The 27,767-nt window shown below is 40.4% G+C and overlaps 1 protein-coding gene across 1 annotated transcript in view; it reads right to left on the reverse strand.

Annotated features, from left to right (window-relative positions):
• KCNH1 (potassium voltage-gated channel subfamily H member 1) overlaps positions 1–27,767 on the reverse strand; it is a 104,975-nt gene that overhangs the window by 33,430 nt on the left and 43,778 nt on the right. The window contains exon 7 of the mRNA XM_066316140.1: positions 21,384–21,813. Within this exon, the coding sequence (XP_066172237.1) occupies positions 21,384–21,813 (430 nt within the window). The remainder of the gene's footprint in view (positions 1–21,383; positions 21,814–27,767) is intronic.

The raw sequence follows: 27,767 nt of genomic DNA on the forward strand, positions 1-27,767 counted from the left end.
CTTATCTTTGAGCTGTTGCTGTAATCAATCAGCACAAGAGCAGCAGGCTATTAAAATATTTTTCTGTCAAGCTCTCTTGACATGCTTTGAATGGTACACAGCCTCGATGTTGGGTTTGGATTTTTTTAGGTATTGTGTTTGTTGGGGTTGGTTTATTTGTTTCCAGGTGTTTTGTGGCATGTTTTGTTGTTGTTGTTTTGGATTTGTTTTTAATAAGAGAATCTATCTGAAACCACACAGCTGAACTTTCTTGATCAGCACCTCTTGAAGATGTCCTTAAATATCAGCCCTGATGTTGAGCATTCAGAATCCAGTCACCGTGGTTTCAGCTCCTTCTGACAAATGTCCCTCTGTCTTTCTATCCTGCCTTTCTCCATCTACACACACACACTCTCCTGTAAAACGATTTCTCCCTGTCAGACTCCTGTCATCTACCTGGCCCGTAATTACTCTTCATGCTTCCTTCCAGAAGGTCTACCCTCCTGTTTTCTCTCACTTCTTCTGATTTTCTATTCAATACCCTGTCTTTCTCCAGCCTTTCAGAAACCTGTCATGGGAGCAGTGATTTAGCAGTCTCTCTGCATCACAAAGCCTGTAAAATTTAAATCAACAGCTTAGCAAACCCATCAAAGAGGCTGCCAGACCCTTTTGGCCTCAATAGAGAAGCCTAATGACTAGGAGGGAATCAAAGTTAAATTAGATGGTCAGAAGAATTGGGTCTCTTCACAGATCAGAGGAGCGGAAGAAGGGAAAGGACAGGGACACAAACCTAGACACCTAAGCATGGGGTGAAAGAGCAGTAAGGGAATGCAGGTGAGGTTAGGAACACACAACATGAAGGAGCAGCTGATAACTGAACTTGTGGAAAAAGCACAGAGAGAGTTTAAATGTCCAGCTTTCTGCACAGGCTTGGCTTTACTGATATCAATACTGTCCAAGATTAAAAGACACTTCAGTGGCACTGCAGAGGGAGGGAATAGATACACAATGGTATGGTGTGTACAGGGCACAGTGAAAGCCACTCTGCACTAGTAAGAGGTGAAGAATTAAGAGTGGCAAAAAGCAGAGACCAGGAGCAGTTTGACTATGGCCACAGAGGAGTGTGTGACAGAGCTGGGAACTCAGCCCAAACCTGCCAGCTCAGGGCCTCTCCCCCATCCACCAGCTCCACACTGTCAGCACTGAAGACACAAGCAACAGGGTTTGTTCACCTTTTGCTTTGCTCTTTGCATCTCAGCTTATTTCCTTTGCAGGTCATAACACCTGTTTGCTGCATCCAGAACCTTCTGCAAATTCAAGGGGGCAACAAGCACCAACCTCTCTGAATCTTCGGTAATCAAATTCCAGAATAAAAACACTGTCTCTGGCTAAGTCTCCATTACTCCAGTAATAAAAACCCAAATGTACCAAAAGCCTGCTTAATGAATAAAAAGTTTGAGTTAGGATCATGCTCACCAAGATCAGTAAGTGAAATGTAGAAGGCAGAGCTGTGGCTTACGTGAATCCCTAAAAGCTTTGTTTGATGAGCATGTCAACACCATGACTGCTGTGCAAGATACTTTACACTGAGCAAGTCAGACCAAAAGAACACAGTGCCAGTGATAACAAATACCCCAGTGAGAATGTTGTCTTTGCTAGAGGCTAATGAATATAAATTCATCAAATTTTACATCTTAAAGTAAATACTCCATGATTTTTATTTGCTTTTCTCCATTATTTCAGTGATGAAATCTTAGGGAATAAACCTGAGAGATGAAAAAAGAAACACTTTAGAACAAGCCAAGGAACACTAGACAACAAAATCCAGAGAGATTATTGCAAAGGACACTAAAGAGGACAAAAACATTGGGTCCTAACAATATCCTTCATACAAAGCCTAAGTAAACAAGTTGCCACAAGCAAGGTGTGAAAGAGAGAGATGAAGTCCTGTGTGTTAATCTGCAGACTGACAGAAAAGAGCTTCAGGAGCTTCTGCATGGCCACAAATCTCTTCAGAGCATTTTCACTTGCCCAGGTTCTCATCATCAGTGTGCCATTGGAGACAGCATCTATCCCACCCAAACAGAGAGCACTGCTCTGCAGCTGGGGGGAGAGAAGATAGTTCTTCTGAGCATGCTGCCAACATTTGGCATGTTCAACTGCTTTTCTTCCCCAGCTCTGTGGATCTATCCCATTTGCCATTATTTTTCTATCAGTGACAAGCTAGAGGTGTTAAATCCTGAAGAGTGCTAAAGGCTACCACATTCCACACATATTAGTGTGGTTTGAGAAGTGCACAAGAAAGAGGGAAATTGCTCAGAAAACCATTTTTGAATGGAATCACTATGAGGATACCCAAAATAGAATAGATTGTGTTTTCATAGTCTTAATCCAAATGTAGGGGGAAAAAACCCACACATATTCATCACACAAAAGGCAGAATATTCTGAAGGGAAACCTTTTTTAGTTCACCTCACACATATGTTTTTCCTTCCAGATGATGACCACTGGGATCTGAAAATTTCCAGCATTTAATGGCCAGTCCTGACTCCCTCTGCTGGTACTTCATACAGTCTCCTCTTCCTCAGCCTCAGAATAGGAGCAATGTCCTTTTAAAAGTTCCAATAGTAGTGCATAGTGGGAAAGTCTTGTCACAGCAGTTTCATTAAAACATATAAATATTTTGTTGTCTTAAAAAATATTTTGGAATCTTTGAGGGTTAATTATCACAGTTTTCATCTTTCCTATATTATTCTGCCCTTGTTCTTACTGTCTAGTACATTTAGGCTTCCAGCTAGACTAAAGTGAGAACAGAATTAAGTAGTAACAAACATAAAACCTTTCCTTGCCTTAATGCATGGCTTCACACTTCACAGAAAAAGGACAACTGCTAATAAAAGTCTTAAACCCAATTTATCAACACTGCAATAAGAGTGAAGCACAAAGAAAGCTTTAAACACTAGAAGTTGCAAGCTGGCAGTGTGGGAGCTCATTAAAAAAAGCACTGCAAAAGAACGCTCAAGGCAAATGCCATTCAAACTTTTTCAACTCTGAAGTTATTTAATCGTCACAGCAATCACAAGGGATAAGGCATTGTTTAAAGGAACTGGCTTCTGTAGACTTGGTACTGTTCAATCTTCTGGAAAGGTAGTCACTGTAAATGTGCCATCAATTTAAAATGCTCCTCAGTTCTGAAAAGCAATCTTTCTGACCTGAGGCTTGATACTTCAAATTGCAGAGCACCCTCAGCTGAAACAATCCAAACAAACCACGCGGGGCTTCTGAATGCCTCAGAAGACCACAACCACAAAACAGGGGCAAACTGAAATATTCTGCAAGTAGAAATACTACTTTTACACACATAAAAGGCTAAATTCCTCCTTCTGTGTGAGTTTGTCACCAATTTCAGTAAACCAGCATTAAGACAACCTAATTGCTGCGTTAGTACTTAGTGCTCATTGCTTGAGCATTAAAAGCTATGGTACCAGGGCAGTGTCAGGAAAATCCATGTTCCATAGAATATACATTTGCATGGAACTGCCCAGTTTCCCTTTTCATTGCATTTGCAGTCTCTTAGACTGTTCTGACTGGATGAAAGCATGCTTAAAAAGCAGCATGGAAATTATTACAATTGCTACAAAGCTGTGGACAAGCCAGTCTGAAACGCCTGCTGACTTACTCAAATGTAAAAGATCTGAGTTACTCTGGAAAAGGTGTTGCAGCATCAGTGTTGCCACACAAGGCCCTCCACTACAGTTAAGTCTTTTCTTGCTGATGTATTCATTTCTACACTGTTTTCTGTCAGCTAACAATCCTTACAGAAGAGCCACTTCTCTCCTTGGAAAATCACAACCTGGCCCAGCCTTCCCATGTTTAGTGAACTTCTGTGGTTTATTCTCCTGATCTGTGTATCCAGCACAGTGTCCATAAACATCCCACAAAGTGCATACATGCACCAAAAGGAAAATTAGCAAAAATAGGTGCCATAGGATCTCTCCCATCACCTTGGAGGACAGCTACACTTGGAAGAACTTCCAGAGAACCACACTACAGAAGTTGATCAATGACATTTAAATTTTTGCCATAGGATTTTAACAAGAGAAAGTTTAAAACTAAAGGGAAAAAAACTGAGTATAGTGCTGGCGCTGACACTCATGTTGGTATCACACACTCAGTACTCCACCCTGCAAATGCAAAGCAGTAGGTTTCAGAAGGACCCCAGCTGAGGGAGAGCTTGAAGACAAATGATTTAACAGCTGCTGTCTGGGACAAGAGTTTAATTAACATAATCAAAGCCATTATTAGGTTAATCACCAATTAGCATCACCAATTAACTCACTTATGGCCTGTCTCGAATATCTAAAAATCAGTGCCTGAAATGAAGCACACACAGCACTCTGTAGTATCACACTGGACTAGGGAAAAACTCAGCAGAAGAGAATTTACTCCCCAAAAGAAGATGCAAAAGAGGATGCTTTTAAGGATCTCAGAAAAAAAAATATAAAAAGCCTCAACCTTTATAATAAAAAGCAAAAAGTCACACTTGGCTGAAAACCAGACATGCTAAAAAGCACCTGTGCACAGCAGTACAGCTTGGCCAAGGTCAAGCACAGAACCCCCCGTGCAGAAAAGCACAGCTGTGCTGTTTGAGGCAACCTTACAAAGGCACAAACACCAGCCTAGACAATGCAAGAAGGTACACACTAGTCACTGACTAAAAGTTTAATGTGTCCATCACCCATCACCTTTTCCCAGCTGCTCCTAAAGCTTCTCACATGCCCTGGGCTCCAGCAGAACCATTTCTTCACTCAGAGCTGAGGGCCAGCTTCTTCCATTGGGTGCTTCCCCACAGCCCGTGGTTGTGTGTTGGCTGGGCTGTGGGCACTGGCAGCTAAAGGGTGCCTACATGTCCTAGCTTGTCCTCAGAGCAGAGACTTTCAGGACCTTATTTTTCACCCATCTTTTTCCATGATTCATTCTCTCGGGTTTCATCCAGAGAAGGCAATACATATAATTTTCATGTCTATTCAGGACTTGTACTGACATTAAACTATGTATATAGCTATCTCAATAACTGCATAATCTTGTGTGTCTTTCACGTTCAACACTTTCCAATAGGTCACTATTAAATGTCCTTACATTGTTGGTTATCTTTCTTGAAAGAAGATTTGGGTTTTTTCTAAGAATCTTCTTCTAGGAATATTCTCTTGCTGCCAAGTTTCAATCTCCAGCCCTGCTGTTCTTATATACCTGCTCTGAAGATCAAAATATCATTTTTAAAAATGGATAAACACCACCCTTGCTCTCAGTAATGGCTGACCTTGATTATCTCAACTTGAAAATTGAAAGATTTAGAAAGTTACAAACATCAGTCAAATGGAAAATAGAGAGAAAATGTGTAGACAACCCTAATTATAGATGTTGTTACATTTTGTTCTGATGCTATCGTAATGACAGCAGACAGATAATAGCAGTAAAATCATAAATGGTAGGAAGGACTCAGAACATAAGGAATAACACAAAGCACATCATCAGCCTGTGGAATGAACAAAGCCACTGGTAAAAAAAGCTCTTTGTTTTTGGGTTGTGTTTGTTTTCCTATTCTAATGAGAAGACACAGGTTCAGTCAAGCTGTTTTCAAAATGATCATAAAATCGTTGAGGTTGGAAAAGACCTAAAGATCATCAAGTCCAACTGCCATCCCTTCATTGCCATGTTCACCACTGAACCATTCGCCAAGGGCCACATCTATGTCTTTAAATAGTGACCATGATTGTGACTCCACTTCCCTGAGCACTCTATTCCAGTGCCTGAACATCCTTTCCATGAAGAAATTTTTACTAATATCCAGTCTAAAACTTTCCTGGTGCAACTTCTCATCCTGTCACTTGTTATGTGAGAGAAGAGACCCATCTCCACCTGGCTACATCCTCCTTTCAGGTAGCTGTAGAGAGTGATAAAGTCTCCCTGAGCCTCTTTGTCTCCAGGTTAAACACTCTCAGCTGCCTCAGCTGCTCCTCATCAGCCTTGTGCTCCAGACCCTCCACCAGCTCTGTTGCCCTTCTCTGGACTCACTCCAGCACCTCAGTGTCTTTCTTGTAGTGAGAGGCCCAGAAGTGAACATAGGATTTGAGGTGCAGCCTCACCAGTGCCAAGTATAGGGAAATGAACATTTCCCTGGTCCTGCTTGCCATATAATTTCTGATAAATAGTTGTTATCACAGCTGTTATGCTCTGTTTGTCTATCTGAGTGTGATTTTTAAAGCCCACAGTCTGAATTACAGCGTACCCAGTGTATTCAGTACACAGAAAGAGCACAGAGATCACACACAAGGTATACAGAAGCACAGTATGGTTTTGCTGATGCACAGGTATCAGCACTAACCTTATCTGTTGATACTGGCAGAGAGTGCATATCTGCAAGGTGCAGCTCCTACCTGACAGGACCAGAAATCTTAGTGCCAGCATTGAAAGTGCAGCTGTCTCCACAAATAACTAGGTGTTTTAAGGTGGCAGAATTAGCCTGTGCTGCTAGGCTTCTCTATTTTAGTTTCTAATTCTCATTTTAACTTTTACAGTTCATCAACATTTTCTCTATTAAACATTCTGCTTAAGTGCCATGATATACATACAGGTATGTATATCCCCAACTTGAAAAATGTAGACTCTTATGCCTCTCTTGTCTTCTGTTGTCTAAGATCAGAGTTCTCCAGTGGGTCACCAACACAAATAGTTATAATTCTTAATGCCAGGTTGATTGATTTTATAAGTGTGATAATACTAAATTTAATAAATTATAAATCTATTTTGCCTCAGAGATGCAGCAACATAAAGAAGATTTGCAGTGTACCAAGTGGGGAAAATCTGAAGATAAACCACAAATTATTAAGCAGCCACGAAAAATACTGGTTAAAAAAAGACGATGTGACAGCGCACAAAACAGCCTCCAATTCCTTCAACAGGCAATCTTTTGTGTGAACATTGAAAACTGGCATAATTTCAAAATCTACCCCAATATGAGGAAGAGAAAGTGCATATGCAAGCAGAGATTCTGAGTCAAGTTCAGAAGAAATCCAGCCCTTAAATGAAAAGTGTGAAGGCATTCCTTTACTGCAAAAGCTCTGACAGTTCTCACAGGGTCAAGTCTTTACAGCTCTTCCCAAAACACCTCAGGAACAGCATAGCTGGAGTCAGGAGAGGAGAAATTGATGCAAAAGTAAAATCTGATCCTCAGGGTAAACAGGTTTTGTGGACTGTGTATTATTTTCTTCAGCTGGAACATTTCTATGCTGCCCTCCTTCTCCTAGGGGACCATTAAGAACTGGGGCAAGAAGGAGCAGCGTGCTTCCCCTACCCTCCCTGGGCACGGGCTCAGCAAGGACTGGGAGGAAACCTTCTATTTCTCAGCTGTAGCTACACTAAATGCTCTTTTTTCACTTCAGATGAATCTACAGCCTGTTGAACCAAGAGAAGCAAGAAATCCCGTGACATTTAAAATAATCAACAAGCAATGGGCATTTTAAAGAGCAGGTTGGTTGGGAAAGCAGCCCGGCTTTACAGGAGTGCTCCTGGTCCACCAGGCAGCTGGCAACTGATGGCAAAGTCCTCCAAAACTGCTAAAACAGAAGCACTGCTCTGTATTTACTGAAGGACAAACTTTCCCATTAGCAACCAGTGGGAAATTTGGCTATGTGGCCTCAGGCAAACATTATCATGTATCAACCATTCTGTGCATCACTGCATAGAAAATGGTACAAAACCAGACACTCTTCTCTTAAATGTATAAAGCAGAATTCTCTGGCAGGTTAAGGTTAGAGACAGCAACTAAAGGAGGAAAAAACCACTAGCAGCATGCACATATGCACAAACATATCAGTCTGAGATTTAAGTTCTTTCTTTTCTTCAACCCATATTGCCTTCTTCTGGGAAGCAGCTTTTTTCACTGACCATTTACTCAAAATTAATCAAACTCTTCATCCATCTCCAGTGTTACCTAAAGCATGGGTGTACAGATCCTGCCCCCAACCCCTGACAATAACCAACGTCAAAAGCTTACAGGAAATATTTCTCATTCACATGCAGCTGCTTTCCCAGAATTCTTCCCCACTGCTCTCGCCTTCTGACACTGTCTCATACTAAATCTCTGAAGAGTGAGTACAGCCCTCTGCTGCTCACAGAACTGCTGTAGGAAGGAACACATAACTACTGCCACAAGGGCAGTATTTGTGTCATCAACACTGATTCAACATTCACACCTGTTGGTGCAGTGTGCAAGGCCAGAAAGTTAGCTCTGTTCCTGACCAGTTCTACCACAGCTAGGCCCCCAAAGCAAGAGGAGAAGACAAGCCTCACAGCAGACTGCTGTCCTTCCCAGCTGAAGGCAAACAGCTTGAGAAATGTGGTTGCCTTCAGGCTGTCACCTTCCTCAGTTTTTGTATCTTATCTATCCCAGTATTTCACTGTTGAACGGCCCATTCCATTGTGCTTTGGACCCTTGCAGCTGTACCAAAACTCCGTGTACTGAACCATTCATACCTTTTTGGATATAGCTGCCTGCTGTATCATATTTTCCATTTCAACCCAAACCAGCAATGACTCAGAGCATTTTCTTCTGTCTGGCTGCCCAATGATACAACACAATGGTCCCATAAAACAGTAGTCTTCCCTCCAGTCTTCTGTATTATTGAAGGCTGCATATGAATAAAAGATAACTCCATTCTGGACCTGAACTGCACCCTCAAGAATGGAGATTATCTTCCATGTTGGCATAATCACAATCTGAATCTCATGCACTTTGTACAGTACAATACCAAGCCTGATAAAATCAGCACAGTCAACAGGCCTTACTTACCTCATGCCCCAGCATGCATTTTTCCTCACATAAATAACTGTCTCAAATTCCCCTTTCAGGTCTGTGTCTGCTTTAATGCATCATTACACTTTAAACCACACTCTTTTAGCCACAAGGGCCAAAGAAGAGAAATACTGCCCATCTTTTGAACTACAGGTCTGTAACCAGCATGAGGAAACAACCATCTAAAACATGCACCATGTTCGTTTCTGTTTATTTTGGGAAGCAATCAACAAAGAAGTTTAGGAGTTTGTAATGGAAAAGGAGAAACCTTAGTTTCAACTTCAAGTTCTGTTCTCTCTCTCAACACTCGCTCTCCCTTTTGCTCACTCACACATACCTCATCATAACAGCAAAAAGAAGCAAGAGAATCACAGTTACCTACATTATTCCATCTCACACCTGTCAGTGCACTTAGGAACTGACCAGCAGAAGCCTAAAAAAGCAGATAGTCAGCTGTACTGTCCTGAAAGGACCTTCTGATGCCATCACTGGAAAACAGGAGCATCCATCTACTTGGCCGTTTCAAGCCATACCCCAAGAAGGTGCTTGGCAATGTCATACAGATCTTTGCCTCACAGGTACTGTTCTCATACTTCTAAACATACATGGAGAAGTTTTGATTGGACTCTTGTAGTTCCCACAACAAGTGTGCTGTCTTCTCTTGTATCGGTGAGGGAAAAATTCTGACTCGTTTGCCTCTCCTCTTTTCCTTTTTTCCCAGAAAGCTGCCCTCTTGGTCAGACTCCATATTGCAGCATCATGCCAGCATTGGCATGTTCTCACTGTTCTCAGGTGCCTCTTGGAAACCCCTACACCAATGCATGCAGCATGGAGAACAAACAGGAGGATCTGGAACATGAGGCAGGTCCCTGCCTACCTCCCTGCACAGAGTCTAAACGCACAAGAACGGCAAAGAAGGGAAAATAGGTCACAGAAGGTAACACCACAGGTTAAAACCTCACCTCCATATGGGCCTCAGCTCCTCTGTGTCACACTACAGGGCACCAGCAATTGCATTGCAATGCCTCTTCCAGACAGCATCTGGCACAGCCTCCAGCCACTTCAGTTTACCGTGGACATGAAGGTTCAGAACACTATTAAAAGTCATTTTCTCTGCAGGAGTAGATCAGAACAGCATCATGGGCCAAAGGTGGCACATTGATAGGTCATCTTCTCCTTTCCAATGCCCATAGTCTCTGCAGTACCTACGTGACACAGTGGTTTGCTCAAAGTAATTTCTCTGTTTGATAATTCCTCTGTGATTTTCACAGGAGGTTGCTAAATTCATGTGGAATAAGGCTCCTTTCCAGAAAAATGCCCATTTCCCCCCTCACACATTCTGTAACTGTCATCTCATTACTAACCTGCAGTCAACTTATTTGCAAGGAGTGTGAGAAAGACAGTTCCTAAAATCTTCAGTTTTGGCATACTTAGTTACTGATGAAATTGATTTTATAATTTTCCAGGTCATGAGAAGAAAGGTCCTTAAGAAGAAAAAATAAGTAGAATCAAAAATATTCAGAACAGAAGTGAATCAAGCAATCATTTATTTGCACTGTTGCAATATAGGAAATCACTTCATTTCCCCTCCCTCTGGATTTAAATGCAGCAAACTCAAAAATTTTCAAGTTCAGCAAATGGTTAAGGAATGAGAAGCTCTAGGAATTACAATTTATAACAACTTCCCTCTCAAAAAGCAAAGGGGCAGAACAAGTCAAATTGAGTATCTTTTCTGGTTCCTTGTTTCTTATTAAATTTTCTCTGTGAAGAAAAAAATTAAAACCAGGATGATGCTGCTAGTGTGGGATGGCAAAGCTCAGAGTGGTGACAGGCCCAGAAATGAAGGTTTACAGAGGGAAGTGAGAGAAAAATGGTGGTCCATTTTAGAAAAGACAACTGGAAATAGGCCACATGAGATTTAGGGTGCAGTTCTGTGAACTATTCTCAGTGGATACTGGGTTATTTCCAAGACCAAATAATTGCCAGATATGTGTGTTTGATGCAAAAGGATGCATGCTGTCCAGGACCACACACACAAAGTGCCACAGCACGCCTGACAATTAGGAGGTGAAATTCCACTCATTTGCCTTCTGAATATAAAAGAGGGGAAAGATTTTGGAAAGGAACATTAGGAGAGGGTTGGTCCAAAACTGGAGCAAGTGTGCTACTTCATATTTTGCAAAACTTGTATTGAAAGTACAAACTGTCAGTAAGTCATACAACTGTAATAAATAAGTTTACAGTTTTCAGAATTCGTTTGATGAAGTTTCTAGAAGCTCTGAGACTGTTTAAGACCTTTGTGGACTAGGATGACCAAAAACTCCAACATTATTTTTCCTACTTTCCTAATATAACTTAATTTTATCAGAAAATTACTTGAAAAAAAAATCCTCTTTCAAGTTCAAAGACAGAAATTAATTATCTTACTTCCAATTCTGTCTCCTTCTGTTTGGCCTCCTTACACTTAGAAGATATTATCAATCTCCAGTTCCTTCCTATTTTGTAGTGAAAATCCTGCAGGATCTTTGCAATAATGATGAAGAAGTACCAAACCACAACCCTGAATCATCCCATTCACCTGCACTAATCAACCAATGAATATTTGCTTTTGGGATGGTGACACGGGGAGGCAAGGTTTGCCTATCATCTCACCAGAAAAATCTAATTCCACACCACTTGGTACAGCTACTGGTTTGATTTCAAAGGAAAAAAGCATTCCTAATTCATGTTGAGGTGAGTCAGAAAAGTCAGGTCTTAATACCTCAACTGTTTCATTCTTTACCATAAGGCACTTGAGATTTTAGAACCTACTGGCTGCAAAAATCCTTTGGTTGGAAGAATAAATTTTCTACTTTTCTTCCAGGCAATAGGACCTATTAATATGTTACTTGTCTCCTTCCACATTTTTCACACCAGTAGCAGCAAGAGTTGCTGTACAGAGGATAAAAGATACTGATATTTTTACATATATTCCATATTCTCTCAGTAGATCAGAATTTCTTCCAGCAGGCTGCTGCTGATGATAGGATATGTCTTCAAGTAATAATGCAAGTTCATATCTAGTGTATTTCAGAGCTTTCAGCTCCAAGAAATAGACTGCATATGACCCACAGCAGCATTTGCCTCCTCTAAAACACTCCTTATCACTTTCATAAACAGCCAAATCTTTCTTTAAAATATAATAGCAGCCAAATGCACTAAAACTCACTGATCTGGTAAGCACAACTAAACCCTATGCATTGTCAAGAGAATGCTTATCCAAGTGGTTAAGGTCATATCATGATCTATAAGCCACTTACACATTCCAGCTAGGCAAGATATTTCTATGCCAACACTTTGTAACCTACAGTAGGCCTGTTTGAGTCCAGCAGAAATTAAATATTAAAATAACTATACCATTTTTGAAGCTGCTGCAGAAGTGAAAAGCGCTTAGAAGATGCTTCAGAACTTCCATCACATTCCACATATTAGACGACAAGTGTCACGATCTGTCATGTGGGAGGATGTGCTATTTTACTATTTTTCCCCCAATGCCTATATAATTGGATTTTTCTTAGTCACAAATGGACTTGTATAAACCCAAATCCTTGTCCAGGTTTGGCCATCCTCCAGCAATACAGTTGGCTGCTAAAGGAAAGGCCTCCCAGGAATGCAGAAACAATGAAAAATCTGTCATACTTTTTGTATGTTGCACATATCTAGCCAATTCCAAAAGTGGGAATTCAGAATATAGCTCTGACAGACAAACCACGCTCTTCTAGATGGCACCTGTGTAATTCAGCAATTTAAGAATAAATTTGTAAACTGAACCCCAAGGTTTCCTGACCTGCATAGCAAAGCACTTTGTCTCTTGCAGATTCTTCGTTTTATCATAGAGAACAAAATATTTATCTTACATATTATCCCCTGGTTCCTGCCTGAAATATTCTTTCTTCTTTTTATATTCTTCTGCTGTTTCAGTCCATGCTCTGGATGCATCACACCCTTCTCTCACAAATTAACTTGGGTTAATCACGTTCCTTTAAATTTTAAAACAAGTTGGTTGCACATGCTGATTAAAGTTTGATAAAGCCAGCACGCTTCAGTGTTTTAAATCTACTTATAGGAATTGATGTTAGAAATGTCTAAAAGAAAGCAAAATCCTGCAGGTGGTACGAAAGACATCAGGTGAAAAAGAAAGGTACCCGCAGCTAGAACACCTACTTATTTTCCTTATCCTATTCCTTCATATTAAAGAGTTAAAGACAAAATTTAGAAATGCTGTGTGAAGGAAAGAGACAAGGCAATTATCTATAACATTAATGTAGTGTAAGCTCTCCTGAAATCCTAGAAAAACCAAACCATTAACACTTCATAGCTTTCATCTTCCCTCCTGTCTAACAGAACTATTTTTTTTCCATTTGCATTTACAGTTCTTTCAAAAGTTGTCCAATGTCTTGGGGAGCAATGTTAAGCTCTGCAGGAGAGAAATGGATTGTAAAAACCTTGAGAATTAGAAATTTTTAGAAAAATCTCACTTCAAAAATTGTCCTGATTGGATTTTCAGAGTACTGATAGAGATATGGACTATATCCTGTAACTATTCTAGCAATTAAATTCTAGTATATTCTGAGCTAGAGTGATTCTCTAGAATCTATTAGGCTGAAGTACAGCCTGAATTTTTTAGTCATTATGGCCAAATAACATATCAAAGGACAATTCATAAAGCATAGGTATGTGATGTAGCTCTGGAACATTTATGTTCTTTTTTCCTACAGCCAAATGTACATAAGCAATTTACCCTTGCCCTTTCCAAATTATATTTCACCCAGAATTTACCAGGAATAATTTAATCTAGCTTTAATCTGGTCATATATGCTTTATACAACAAGAAAAGGAACACTACTCATTTTTGCATTCTAAGAAGTAACATCTCACAGAGAACTAACATAAGTTTCCTTAAGCCACCTAAGAAGCAAAGTATTACCACACTAATACACTGACAGAAAATACTTCGTGCTTTAAGTGTTTTGGGGTGAGGAAGGAGTAACCCCATATGAATGGGCCACTCCTCATATGGCCATGGGCATTAGCCAAGACAGATTTATTACAGCATTAGTACTTGCATCGTGAACCTGAAAAACAACTTTGAGCCCATTTTTGCCTGGAGACAATTTCTGTAGGAATTCACTATTTAGATAAATGTCACCCAAAGGCTTTTTTTCTGGCTTTAACACCAGTGTTTTTTCACAGAACTCTAGAATCATTCAAATTGGAAAAGACCTTTAAGATCACTGAGTCCAACCTTAACCCAGCACTGCCAAGTCCATCAATAAACCATGCTGTCCAGTGCCACATCTGTGTGTCTTTTAAGTACCTCCAGGATGGTGACTCCACCACTGCCCTGAGCATTCTTATTCCCACGAAAAAGTTTTACCAATATCCAATCTAAACCTTCTCTGGTGCAACCTGAGGCTATTTCCTCTTATCCTGTCACTTGTTACCTGGCAGAAGAGACCCATCTCCACCTGGCTATGCCCTCATTTCAGGGAGTTGAGGAGAGTGATGAAGTTTCCCCTGAGCCTCTTTTTCTCCAGGTTAAACACTCTCAGCTCCCTCAGCTGCTCCTCATCAGCCTTGTGCTCCAGACCCTCCACCAGCTCTGTTGCCTTTCTCTGGACTCACTCCAGCACCTCAGTGCCTTTCTTGTAGTGAGGGGCCCAGAACTGAACACAGGATATGAGTTTGGCATCTACTGGGCATCAGTGCTCAGTAGAGAGGGAGAAATCCCTGCCCTGGTCCTGCTGGCCACACTATTGCTGGTACAGGCCAGAATGCCATTGGCCTCCTTGGCCACCTGGGCACAGGCTGGCTCATGTTCAGCTGCTCTCACCAGCACCCAGGTCCTTTTCTGCTGGGCTGCTTTCCAGTCACTCTGCCCTGAGCCAGCAGAGCTGCACGGGGTTGTTGTGACTCCAGTGCAGGACCTGTCACTTGACCTTGTTGAGCCCCTCCACGGCCTCAGCACATCAATCCAGTCTGTGCGGATCCCTTTGCAGAGCCTTCCTGGCCTCCAGCAAATGAAGACTGCCACATAACTTGGTGTCCTCTGCAAACTGGCTGAGGGTACACTTGACCCCCTCATCCAGATTATTCAGAAGGATATTAAACAAATCTGGTTCCAATACTGAGTCTTGGGGAACAGGTTGTGCCTCAGTACAAGCAACCCTGAAAAAACATGCAGGTCCTGGACGTCCTTATCCAAAGAGGAGGCAGTTTTTAAGAGCTAAAATCTGACTTTGGAACTTGCTGTGCTGTGAAGCCTGTCAGCACTGATGGCATCTCTCCTCCATGGCCTGTCTGCACTGAATGTCAATGATGTAACTCTGTGTGGGCCAGGCTCATCAGTGGGGCTGAAAATGCCACCAGGACCTGGTGCCCCCCACGCCTGCTGATGAGAAAAACCGATGCGCTCCACTGAAAATTGTATCCCTCAGGACTCAGATGTCTGAAGGATTGTTTATTTATCCAAAAAGCCAAAAACAATGTTGGCTATCTGTTTTATTTCTATTTATTACAATGACTTTGAGGTTTTGGTAGGTTTTGTTGTTGTTTTAAGGAGGCAGCTTTTTGCTTTTCTTTTTTTTTCCCTTGGTTTTCACTTGTTCTTTAGTCTTTGAAAAAAAAAAAATAGAGGTATTTTTAGAGATAACCAGACCAAATCCTGCCCTGATAGTTAAACTCTCTTCTAACCTACAGAGAAACTCTACTCACTTTTCTGCCAGCTCTATCACTCTGCTGAAACCTGCTGTAGCACAGAAATACATCCACAACGCTTCTGGTGGTTTGTTCTAGTGGAGAAAGCATCCAAGAATAATGACATCCAGAAATCCCAGTTACTTAACAATTACAGCAATAACACACCATCTCTTCAAATGTCGTGACTAGCACCACATAAAAAGTAATAAAGCACAGCAGAGGAGTGAAGGAACAGAACTGCAAAAACTGGTCATACTTATTAAAAAGAAATGTTAAAAAAAAAATTAAATCCAGGCCTTTAAATTAGAAATTACTGGCTGGAGTAGTGTTGCTGTTGGTTAAGATAGGTGAGAATGAAAATTTATGTAAAACTATCAGCCCTATAGAAAGCCTGCTATGTGCAACTTCAGGAGCTCGCAAGAGGTCCGTAGCATGTGAGAGATTTTTGTCATCTTGCCAGGGATGTGACAAAGAACAGGAATTCTACAGACAGCTTTTGCAAGGCAAGGTTTCTCTTTCCTTCCCCAGCATGCCCCCAAACCCAAAACACTGCACTGGCAATACCCATGAACACAGACAAAGTTGGTTTGGGTTTAAAATCTCTCAGGCCTTTGTGGCTGCACTCCTTAATGACACCTTCAGCAAACCTAATTAATACTTGGCACATGGCTGGCCCTTAGTTTCAAGCCACCAACTTCCAGCAAAAAATTATTCCAACACATTACCCCCACCACCTAGAAGGGGTTCTAGGGGTAAATGTGTCTCTTGTCATTGGATACATGTTTAGTAAATGGCCACATCCATTTGCTTTTCAATTGATGACCTGCTTTAGGAGAAGGAAATCATGCCCTACGAAGATCATCAGACAGGATGCTGCAATGCCTCTGTATCTTGTCCAGGTGTTTTGATAACAACAGTCTAGTTTTTATCAGTTCCTCAATACCCTTGTTCACAAGAACCACTAAACACTTCTTATCTGCTGGAGGCCAGCAAAGCACACCAATGCTCTGTGAGGCTGTGAAGGAGCAACACTGACCCGTGCATCACAATACCTGCCACCAAGATGTTCTTAAAGCTCACGGGATGGTCACACTACTGTTCCTTTCAGCAAGAGTGCTGTAAACAAAATTGCCTACGTTTTCACATTTACTGAATGTTATTCTCATTCCTAGATTGTTTGGGTGTATTTGTTTGGTTTGTTTTTTGTTTTGGTGCTTTTTTTCGTCTAATGAGAAAGAAACTATTCACAGACAAAGCTGATCAAAGCTGAGACAGCTACTCCAGTCTCCTGGGATCTGTGTCTACCTTAATCAGAGACAACAGCTGAAGTGCTGCAGGATTGCATGATGCTTGTGTTGCACACCATTGACAGAGAGGAATGGCTTGGGTTTCTGGACTGTTCTGATTCCTGAACTCAGTGGCTGATAATTCATCACAGTATGTAAGTGTGCCTGTTCATGAATCTGACCTTTTAACTCCTACTTTTCTTTTTCTATCATCCCTCTCACTATCTGCTCTTAGTGTTCACAGGGGAATTTATAATTTTGTTTAGCATTCAAACATGTGCCTTTTCCTTCATAGTTTGGATGAGTCAAGCCCTGTATTTCCATTAAGTTCCTACCTAACAAAGAATTTAGCATAAACAAACACCAAAAGCTTGGGATCTTTCAATGCAACTGAGAACATCAACAAAGGGCTCCCAAAATGATGGATTTTGCTTCATTGCTCAAAATCCAAATAGGCAAGCATCCATCAGTATTATTTTATGTCAAAAGTCAAGAATGCCAAGCATTTTTAGAACAGTTCATCCTTACTCCACCTGCATAGCAAGGGGATTGCTGACACAGTGCCCAGATAGAAAAACTGCAAATAAAAGTCCTCTGATTTCTGCTAGTGCTTAGGAAAATAAGCAATACCCAACCCAATTTGACAGAATCACTGAGCAAAATATACAAAGACTGTAATTTCAAGGCATATGTCTCCACAGGGAAGAAACCAAAAATTGAAACAGCTTTTTTTTTTTTTTTCTCTCAAGTATTAAAAAGGGAAAATATATGTCTTTCTCCAGACCCAGACAGTGGCTTTAAGCCTGGTTTTATGTAACATCAGCCTCAGTGAAAGATCTGTCTGTAGACATATTCCCTATTAATTACCAATTTAGTGGCCATCTGTGGAAAGGGATAAGCAAATATGTTTTGATTCATTTAAAATGAAGCTGAGGAGTTAATTGCTTTTACTTCCCGTAGTAACACTCATCCTTCTCTCTCTCTATACACACACACACACACAATAAAGAAAGTGAGGCAAAACCATGCAGGTCAGTTCACAGATGTGAAGATATTTTGCTTTGCAAAACTCTAGTTCACCATACGTTCAGGAAAAGCAGCTACACAGTAATACAAAACACAAGCTTCCACAGAACAGAAATCATTAAAAGCAGCCACTGGGTACTTCATCTCTATTTTAAAATAACTTGATCTTTTCAAGCAGATGTGCACTATCTGAGGTCAAGAATCAAGAGCAATTTTCACCTGCCCCCTCCAGCAGAGCTGACAGAGTGACGAAACATCCCTGGGGTTACGAGTGTGCCACAGCCCCCCACTACTCTCATTACAGGCTTCACCTTCCCACAGCAAAACAACAGCAAAACACTTTCTCCCTGAAAACTGCAGCCACAATGAGGTCAGTAGGATAGCATGTGCATCCTTGCATCTGAGCACAAGAACACCTCCCTGCAGAAGGAGGCCCTGAAGCAGAGACCGTGGCTGCTGAGACAAAGCCATGCTTTCTTAAACTTTGCCTCAAGTGTAAACCCAACCAACAAAGCCAGCCCCACAGGCTCAGAGCCCACACGCAGCTTATTCAGCTCAATCATGCCTTCCCAGTGTCTGTGCACAGCTAATACGATGTACCCACCGCCCCTACAAGCTACAGACATTAAACTTTTTACTGGGTCAACATTTGCATTCAACTCAGCCACAATTCCCACTAGTCCAGGACAGCTTCCCTAAAGTATTTCTAAATTTTTAATTAAAAGTTACCTGGATTTATTATTTACCATAATGAAAGCTTGAATAAAAGAGAAGATGGAAGTGGTCTTACCTACTTTTTTAAACAGCTATCTGATATCACAGCAAAGTACTATCACTAGTGGTCAGTGTGTCTACAGAGTTAAAGAAACACAAATGAAATTCTGCCACAGGATCAGCTTTACAGAGGGAGTAAGCAGTGAGCAGAAGGGGACATATCCATGGCTGAGCAGCAGGGCAAGCCAAAGTTTGTCTTATGGAAGATGGAATTACAGTGTAAATTCCATCTCTCTGGTGATAAGTATACTAAAGACACATGGAAGGACACTAGTTATGAACTGTTTTCAAATACCTCTAATATTCTGAGCCTTTCTGACCCAAAAACCCCATTTGGGTGTCACCACAGGCCTGTGCTGACTGTTGCACAAACCTTTCAGTCAGTCTGCCAGTGGAAAAGACAGCAATGCAGGTGTTAAAAACACTTGTTTACACAGCAAGTCCTCTTCAGAAACAGATGCTCAATAGACAACAATCCAAGATCAAAGAAAAAAGTATCACTGCTATTCACACCTTTCTTCTTCAAAAACTATTCAAAACACTGAGCCACTAAACCAAAACAAAACTAGAACCCAAGTTGCTAGAAACAAGGACCCGACAGCCTCGCAAAGCCACCACAGCACCTGGCAATGTACACACCACGACCAGCCTTTCCCAGAGGTACAAGAACTTCGCACAATCAAATCCATTGCATTAAAAATAATTCTGAGCAGGAAGAACTCACACCTCTAAAAGCAAACTCTTCCTTTCCTTCTCCTTGATGCCAACGTCTGCACTCCAGGGAAGCAGCTCTTGAGTGCCCCTACCAAACCATGGAGTTACAGCTCATGGAGCAAACTGAAGCCAAGATAATTGATACCAATAATCAGAGGGAGGGTGCAGAGGCAGTGTTGTGACTCTGACTGGACACAGGCCCCACAGAGCTGAAGCTCCTTCGGCAGCCAGCAGTGGGAGGGCAAATCCCTGGCACCACACTGCATCCTGAGTTTCTGCAGGGCAGCCTCACATACAGCCCATGCAAGAAAGGTGGGGCTTGATGACATTTTCACACATGGTCACTTTCTCCACTACCATTTCCAGAAAAGTCAGTTTCTTTAAGAAATAAAGATAAAAATTTCAAAGGTGATCTTGCTAATGAAATTGTGATTATAAGCTCAGCTGGCCACAGTATTGTTTAAGTCATTAGCCTTTTGATACAGCACTTAGTGCTAAGCAAATGAGCAGAGGATAAAACACACAAAAAGAAAGGTTATAATTTTCTTTTTGCTCATCTAAATCAACGTTGTTCATGCATAAATTCAGTTTCTTTCTGCCACACTGTCATATGAAGAGTTTAGGTACACATCCAAAATAACCCCATGTGCATTCATGACTTCTTGACGGCTATGCTTAATCATTATTCATAGTACTAAATAATAATACTGTTTAATACTAGGTGTTCTAGATCAAGCTGGTATCATGGTCATAACAATAGGCCAAAGATCAGGATATTTCCTATCAAACTGGCACCTTCATCAGGAAATATGTTTGGAAGCCTGCTTTGTGCTACACCACTACATTGTCTAATGTATCTTCTCATGAGAAAACTGCAAAATTTTATCCATGTTTTATAAAAATTTCCCTTCTCCTACAGGATGTTTTCTTAGGATGATGGAACTCCTGGCAGTGGAAAAAGCTGGAAGAACAACATTATCAATTTTCATAGCTAAAATATCCCAATTCCTGTGTGATCAACAATGCTTGCCTTGATAGTTTTTCTCACTAACCTTCACTGCACACATAGTCTCAGTGTGTGAAGTCAGTGTTGCTGTAAAAGGACACATCAGAATCAAAGGTTCACATTTCTACTACAGGCATTGCATCACTAATTAAGTTTCATTATGTATTTAGTTTTCATTTTCTGCTTAGCAAGGATTGACTCTCTCCTCCTATAGATGCAATATTACCATACAGAAGCTTCTATCTTTCTCCATATAATGACACATTTTCCCATGGAAAAAGTAGATTGTTTTTCCTTATTTTGGTTCAAAAATTCACCCTTATCTAGAAAACCACAACCTAGTTTAACAGTGGCTACCATATGGTTCTTAACCCCAAGTAGCTCTCAAGACACTTTGAACGTGGCTCCTGCATTGAAATGACAAGATGGCCAAAAGCTGGACAGCTTGGCAACATGTATTCATCCTAACAAGGATGTCTGAGCCAGAGGTGCCCAAGGACAGTAGCACTCCCCTTGCTTTAGGTTATGTCTGTATGCTGAGCCCAAAACAGAGATTGTGGTTCCTAAAGAGTTCTTCTCTTCATCTGGGAGACATGATGCTCCCAGATCTCTTCCCATACTCTGACCCACTTACCAAATGTATACAGCTCTCAGACATGGAAAGAGTTTGCCACATATTAAAATAGAAGCAAAAAGGTGCATTAATTCTTAGCAGTTCAGGCTTAAAGTATTTTACGGTTTACTTACAAGTGCATATTGAGTATGATCTTGATGGAATGGACAGAATATTCCTTCCAAAACGACTGAAATTTTGCTAGTCACAACAATACTCTTATTTGTGATTAAACCTAGCTGGTAAGGAACTGCGTAATACTTATATTGCCACTAAAAATATTTGTAGCTGCATCACATTTACCAGGATTCCAGATGTTCTTCTGAAATCAGCATCTACGATACACAGCTATTTGGTGTGGTGTATGAGAAAGACAGAATCTCCAAAACTTACAGCCAATCATCATCATGGCCACAGCAAAGATCTTCTCCCCGTCCGTGGTGGGGGCGATGTTCCCAAACCCCACGCTGGTGAGGCTGGTCATGGTGAAGTACAGCGAGGAGATGTAGACAGAATCCTTGCTGGGCCCGCCTTCCCACTTCCCAAAGCCGGAGGTGTTGAAGCGGTAGGGGGTCCCTATGGACTCTCCCAGCTGGTAGAGCCAGCTCTCGGTGCGGATGGTGTTGGTGTCCTCGTCGATGACCTCGTAGTCGCCGATGCTGTACCAGATGCAGGCCAGCCAGTGCGCGGCCAGCCCAAACACGCACACCAGCAGCACCAGCACGGCCGCCCCGTACTCGATGTAGTGGTCCAGCTTCCGAGCCACGCGGCCCAGCCGCAGCAGCCTGACCACCTTGAGGGAACTGAAGAGGCTGCTGATGCCCTGGAAGGATAAAAGCACAGCGGCCATTAGGATTTCACATGAAAGCAACGATGTCCGTAACCGCGGCTTCCGAAGAAACAAGGTGAACTGTAAAAAACAGATAGTCACCAGATAACAGAGAAACTGGGAAGCACAAAAAGCTTAGTGACCCTTTCCAGGGATGAATAGATGCACTCTTGCCTTCATCCACTACTGTTTTGTGGGTTGCTCTCTGAACTCCCTTTTCAGATTATGTGACTAGGTTTACAAATTCCTTTGTAAAAACTTCAAATGACAGGCTGTATACTGCATATCCAGTTGTGAGTTCTTATGCAACACATCAGATGTAATGTCTCAGATATAACACAGATTCCAATATTTAGCCCAGACACATCAGAAAGATAAATAAAGAAAGCCAAAAAATACTGGAAGCACCTGGCAATTTGTAGTTTTCCTATTTCCTACAATGCATTTCCTGTGACTTTACTTTCCTATAGAAATTCATGTGCTGATCATCAGTGACATTTCTGACATTTCTCATATGAAACTGACGTTTCTCATACGAAATACACAAAGCTTAAATATTTCAAACATCTCACTAATCCCCTAATTATATCCTTTTTATGACAGCTTTGATATCAATGCAGTATTTCTGTGCTGAAAATAATATGGCTATCATAAAATAAAATTAAGCCAGCACGCAGGATTTTGTATTGTTAACTTTTAAACAGATTTGCACAAGAAATCAAAAAAATTCAAACCCATTTGGGGCATGAGAAGATCTGAATCATAAAAATCCTTCTTTTTTTTTCCTACTTCCTCTTACCAAGACTGTTTCATACATAGAAGTCTGATTAAAATTTAAGCAGGCTGGTTTAATGAGTATTTCTGGAAATGCATAATTGCATACTTCTGGTCACCAGCTTTTACTGGAAGTTTGTTTATTCCTGCATAAATACAACTGCCTCAGTATCTTAGGCTGCTTCAATGCACTAGAAAAGATGCTTTATTAAATAATTACATAAAGTATATTGACTCATGTTCCCCAGGACTGCAGCAATATATTTTCCCTTTATTTCATGAATTTGTCATGATTACATTGAGTCATTTTCAGAGGCAGATGTAATTTGTTACCTGGGAACACACTATCAATTTCTATTAAGTATCTGGACAAGATCTAATGCAACCAGGGGGTGGGGAGTAAAAAGGGAGAGAGAGAAAAGAAAAAAAAAAAAAAGAAGATAAAAAAGCAGCCTTCCTTTAAATCAGAAATATTTGCAGAAATCTAGACGAGAGCAAGTGAACTACTTTTTTCATGAATATCTATGCCAAACTTTTCAAGTCACTGATACAAAATTGCTACACAAAGTAAGTTAATTTCCACTTCCCATTCATTCCATACCCAGGTTTGTTTTGTAAACAGTGGAGCAAAGCATCAGTGCCAATTCCGAGACTATGACACACAGGGCCTTAATTTCCACGGGAGGGAAAGCAGGTATTTCTGAACACTCAGAATGGAGAGGAAAAGCACAGTGGAAAATGCAAAAAAATACAACCACATTTTAGAATTGGATATGCAAATCCTGGACTGACAAGTGAATTTAGTTTCTGCATTCTAAATATTCTGGCATTACAACACAGACTTCTGACCTTTTCCCTCAGGAGCAAGGCCCATTTCTTCCTTTTCTCTTTACAAATCTTTGCAGTGAAACACTAATTTTTCACATTTTCAGGGTCTCTAGCAATGGTGCTCTTTTAACTTCAGTCTCAAAACCAAGCCTTTTAATCACATAGTGCTTCAAAATCTCCACCCCAAAGTCCAAGAAAAGAGTTTTATTTTTGTTCAAAAGCAGTAGGGCAAAATTTGTTCTTCAAATTAAACATATCCCTGCCATAAAAAAATAAATGCTGCTTGTCACCAAGACTCCTACCACAGCCAAAAAATAATAATTGTTTTGGAAGGACTTAATAGGTTAGAGTTTAGTTAATTCTTAATTAAAAATTAAAAAGAGTCAAGGATTAGAAATATTTGGGGAAAGGAAAGAATCACAGAAGAGGAGTTCAAGAAATTGGATATGAAAAATGGGAATACTAATTAAAATACGTGGAATCAGATTTTCAAAGTCTAAGGCAAAATACTTTTTTTGAACATTCTCCTATCCAAATTTCCCTTGTGAAAGTCACTAAAATAAATTTTATTAAAAAATATAAATGGGATTGAACTGCATCATTTGGGAGAAACTGATTCTACCAAATTCTGACCAGAGATAAGAAAATTAGGCTTTTTTTACAAAAATGACTTGAATATTTACTGAAAATATTACTTGATTTGGTTGCAGTGAAAGGATACCTTTAATATTCAAATTACTCCTAATACTCACCTGACTGCATTGCCAATGAGGTTCTAAAAGTTCAGAAAAAGCTCTATTAAAAGAAAACAATTTCTTTTTATTTCAGCATTAACAGTGTTCTCGGATTTCCTCAAAGGAAAGGATTTGCCTATCTGATCAATATCATGAGCAAGAACTGCACAGGGAAACGATTATGCATATAACCCTTAAAAATTTCTAAGTGAAAGGATTTCAGATGGATGCAAACAACAGAAACTTAATAGAGACTTTCACAGATGATAAAGTAGGGAAAAAAATTAGACAGTCCTGCAATGCTTTAAATCAGTACTTTTTGGCTCAAGTTTTAGCAAGTTATATTTTAATGCTCACTGAAATAGATCCGCTGGATTGAAAATTTGACAATTTTAGATTACCACTTTTCAAATAGAACTGTACTTTTAGATTATTGTTCATTTTAATGCTCTTATCAGTGCAGATTATCTTTATGCTTTTATCATACAGATGGCTCCACGATGTCACGCAAAGGAGCCTGAACTCAATTTACTCCTCTTGATGCATGTCCCACCCTCTTGGTCTGCTACTACTGCCAGTTTTGAGAGGCAGATGAAGAGACACCCAGAGACCCTTCTGCCCAAAGGAAACAGAAAAACCTCAGTTAATAAAGAGATAGAAATGGCACTGCGGGTCCCAAGCAGGCACCCCCAGCTGCTCTGCTCTAAATGGTCACCATAAGGAATGTCTGTGTGGCAGCCAGGGAAAGGACAAGGCTAAGAAAGATTCCATGGAGTTCTACCTGTGTCTGATTTACCCTGACAGAGTTGCAACTACTGGTACACTATCCAACAGAAAACGTCCTTTGAGGCTATGCAAAAATAAATTCAAAAAAATCTGTTGTATAGCCAGAATAGACACATAGCACATTTTTACTGTATTTTTTTACAGAGAGAACTTGGGTGCAGTGTTCACTTCAATATGCAGCACTTGGTCAAGGATGTCAGAAAATAATGGATTTCATACACATTTATATTCCAAATGTTTTGAAGCAACTGAATGAGACTAAAAAAAAAATTCTACTGCTGATACCTGTATATAGATGTTGATAAATATTTCATAGGTTAGCAGGTTTACTTTCATTGCCAGTGATGCCTGCTGCATAAAAAAGGAAGAAAGTGTAGCCAGTTGCCTCCAAACCAAAAGGCAAGCTCAAAGCACTGAGACTCTGAAGAAATAATTCCATAGCCACTGATTGAGCAGACTTGAATGTCAAAAGCCCTTAAAATAATAAACACAACAACTTCCCCTCCTTCTACACGTTCTTTGCAGAGTAGAACTTACCCTAAAAACCAGAAAAACAGATCAGCCTCGGTCCCAGGGGAAAGCATTGCCCATCTTTTATATTCCATTTTATATGTCCATTAAAGACTGTCAAAAGTAAATTTCCATGTATGACTTGTCAATTATTAGACCTCCTCACTACATACTGTGCACATTTACACAGGTTTTCTTCTGTGTTTCCTTGCCTTCTGCAAGATCTAATCTACTGTGAGTGCATCCTTTGTCTCACACTGGTACCTCAGACATGTAAATAGCTTTCTTTCCAAATACAGATCCAGGATATCCATGTTTTGGCTCTACCTCTCAATCAGACAGCTTAAGATTTGTGCTATTAGCTCCACACCCAGAAAAAGAGACAGACAGACTGTGAAAACACAAGGGCTGCACTCAGAGCAATTATTGTTGCTTGTGTCATTATGGTCCCCAAGAACAGTAACAGTGGACACTACAGAGAGAGATGCTGCACAGATAAAAACAGTTGCTGCCGTTCATTTGCTGTGCAAAATTAAATTCAACTCAATTAATTGAATAATAAAAGCCCACCTAGAAAAAAAATCAAAATACAAATTGTTTAAAGAACAGCCATAAAAAGTAACTGAGGCCATGCCACCTGCCCCCCCAAACACATGAGAAATAATTCATTTTCCATTCCAAATAAGACGTAGCATGAACAACTGCGGAAAATAACTAAAATGCTACATTCACCCCACCTCCTACAGCTGCAGTAGCACAAGTACTTTCGTAATAGATTCAATCTACATGACAGTATTCACTTTTTAGGCCATTATTCACTTTCTACATGTTCAGAAAGAAAATGCACTTAAGCCAAGCATTAAGATTTTTTTCTAGGCTCAAAGGCAGGATAATTTACTTCCTACTTACTACCTATTTTAAAAAAGATAAATATTCAATATTGGCACAAATCTTTCCTAAGTTTTCCAGCACTTTTCTCTCATATGGAACTGCTAATGTTCAGGCCTCATCTCAATTAAAGGGAGAGGCAGGAGACTAAAAGCTAACCATTAAAAGAAAGAGAATGAAACAGACAAAAAAAAAATTATTTATTCCAAAAGGGGAGGCAATGAACCAAATTTATCACTCCTGTGAGGCGAGAGCCACAGAAAGCAGTGCCTTCTTTCTTGACACTCTATTTGAAGTCGGCCATGCCACAACCTGGCTCTGCCTACCTGCAGTAACCTGGCAGCGCTGTCAGGTCATCATTAGGACTACACATTTCCGTCATTTGTCTCCTCTGATTTTCTTAATTAGGTCTGAGAACATGACCTTTCCTACAGATTGCCATATTTAGCAACCAAGAGATGAGAGATAGCATTATGTGCACAGGTCAAAATCAATATCTAAGCCCTCTGGATACTGCTGTGGTTTTCAGCATTGAAGAAAACAGATCTCTAGACTCCTGAAGCTTATTTTAGTCAGACATCTGTGTGCTTGGTTAGAACTGGGGGAGAAACAGCAATAATTCATGTATAAGAGCACAGGGTGTGGGAAGGGATGGGGAGGCTGATTTTTCATTTGTAAAACTCTGTCCACGTTTGCCTTACATGCTAACATACACACTCAGAAAAAACCCCCAAAACCATGAAACAAATTCTATTTTCATTTTACCTTGAGAGGAAGAACAAGAATAAAGATAACACTTCAGTAGCCTAAAGAAATCCTGCTTTCTGCAGTAGTAAATAAAAAATTAACACCAAGAGACAACAAACTGCTTCCCAATGCTTCTGATTCAAAGCAACGGCCAGTTCCAGAAGATTTTCACTTATCTCAAAGAAGCAAAACACCCAAATAAGATTTAGTGTTACTGGCATCTAATACCTCTCCATCTTTCCAATTTTAATTCCATCCCTAATATGAAATAGACTTACAGAGCAACCACTTAGCTACTCAAACAAATACCCTGTGTCATCTCATCTGACTTTCAGCCTCAGATCGATACAAGTGTGCTGAATGGGGGGAGAAGAGGAGAGAAACTGATCTCTGTCTCTGGAACATGCCTCCCTTTATACCCTGTGTAAGTCTCACTCTAACAGCAGCTTTTTGAAATAATTCAGCATCTAATATATTCAATTAGCTCTCCTCCTTGGACAAAGGCTATCACCATACATTATCACTGAAAATGTAATTCAGTGTTTTAATTCTTTTAGCCTGATACAGATTGAATAGCTTATGTAGACTACTATTCTCTCTTTAACAGAATGATAAATCATGTCAGGCCTTTCAAAGCTATGAAGAAGTAGCCCTGAAATCCAATAACACCCTTACTTATCT

This window comes from Sylvia atricapilla, chromosome 3, assembly GCF_009819655.1.
Source record: "Sylvia atricapilla isolate bSylAtr1 chromosome 3, bSylAtr1.pri, whole genome shotgun sequence".
Classification (NCBI taxonomy): domain Eukaryota; kingdom Metazoa; phylum Chordata; class Aves; order Passeriformes; family Sylviidae; genus Sylvia; species Sylvia atricapilla.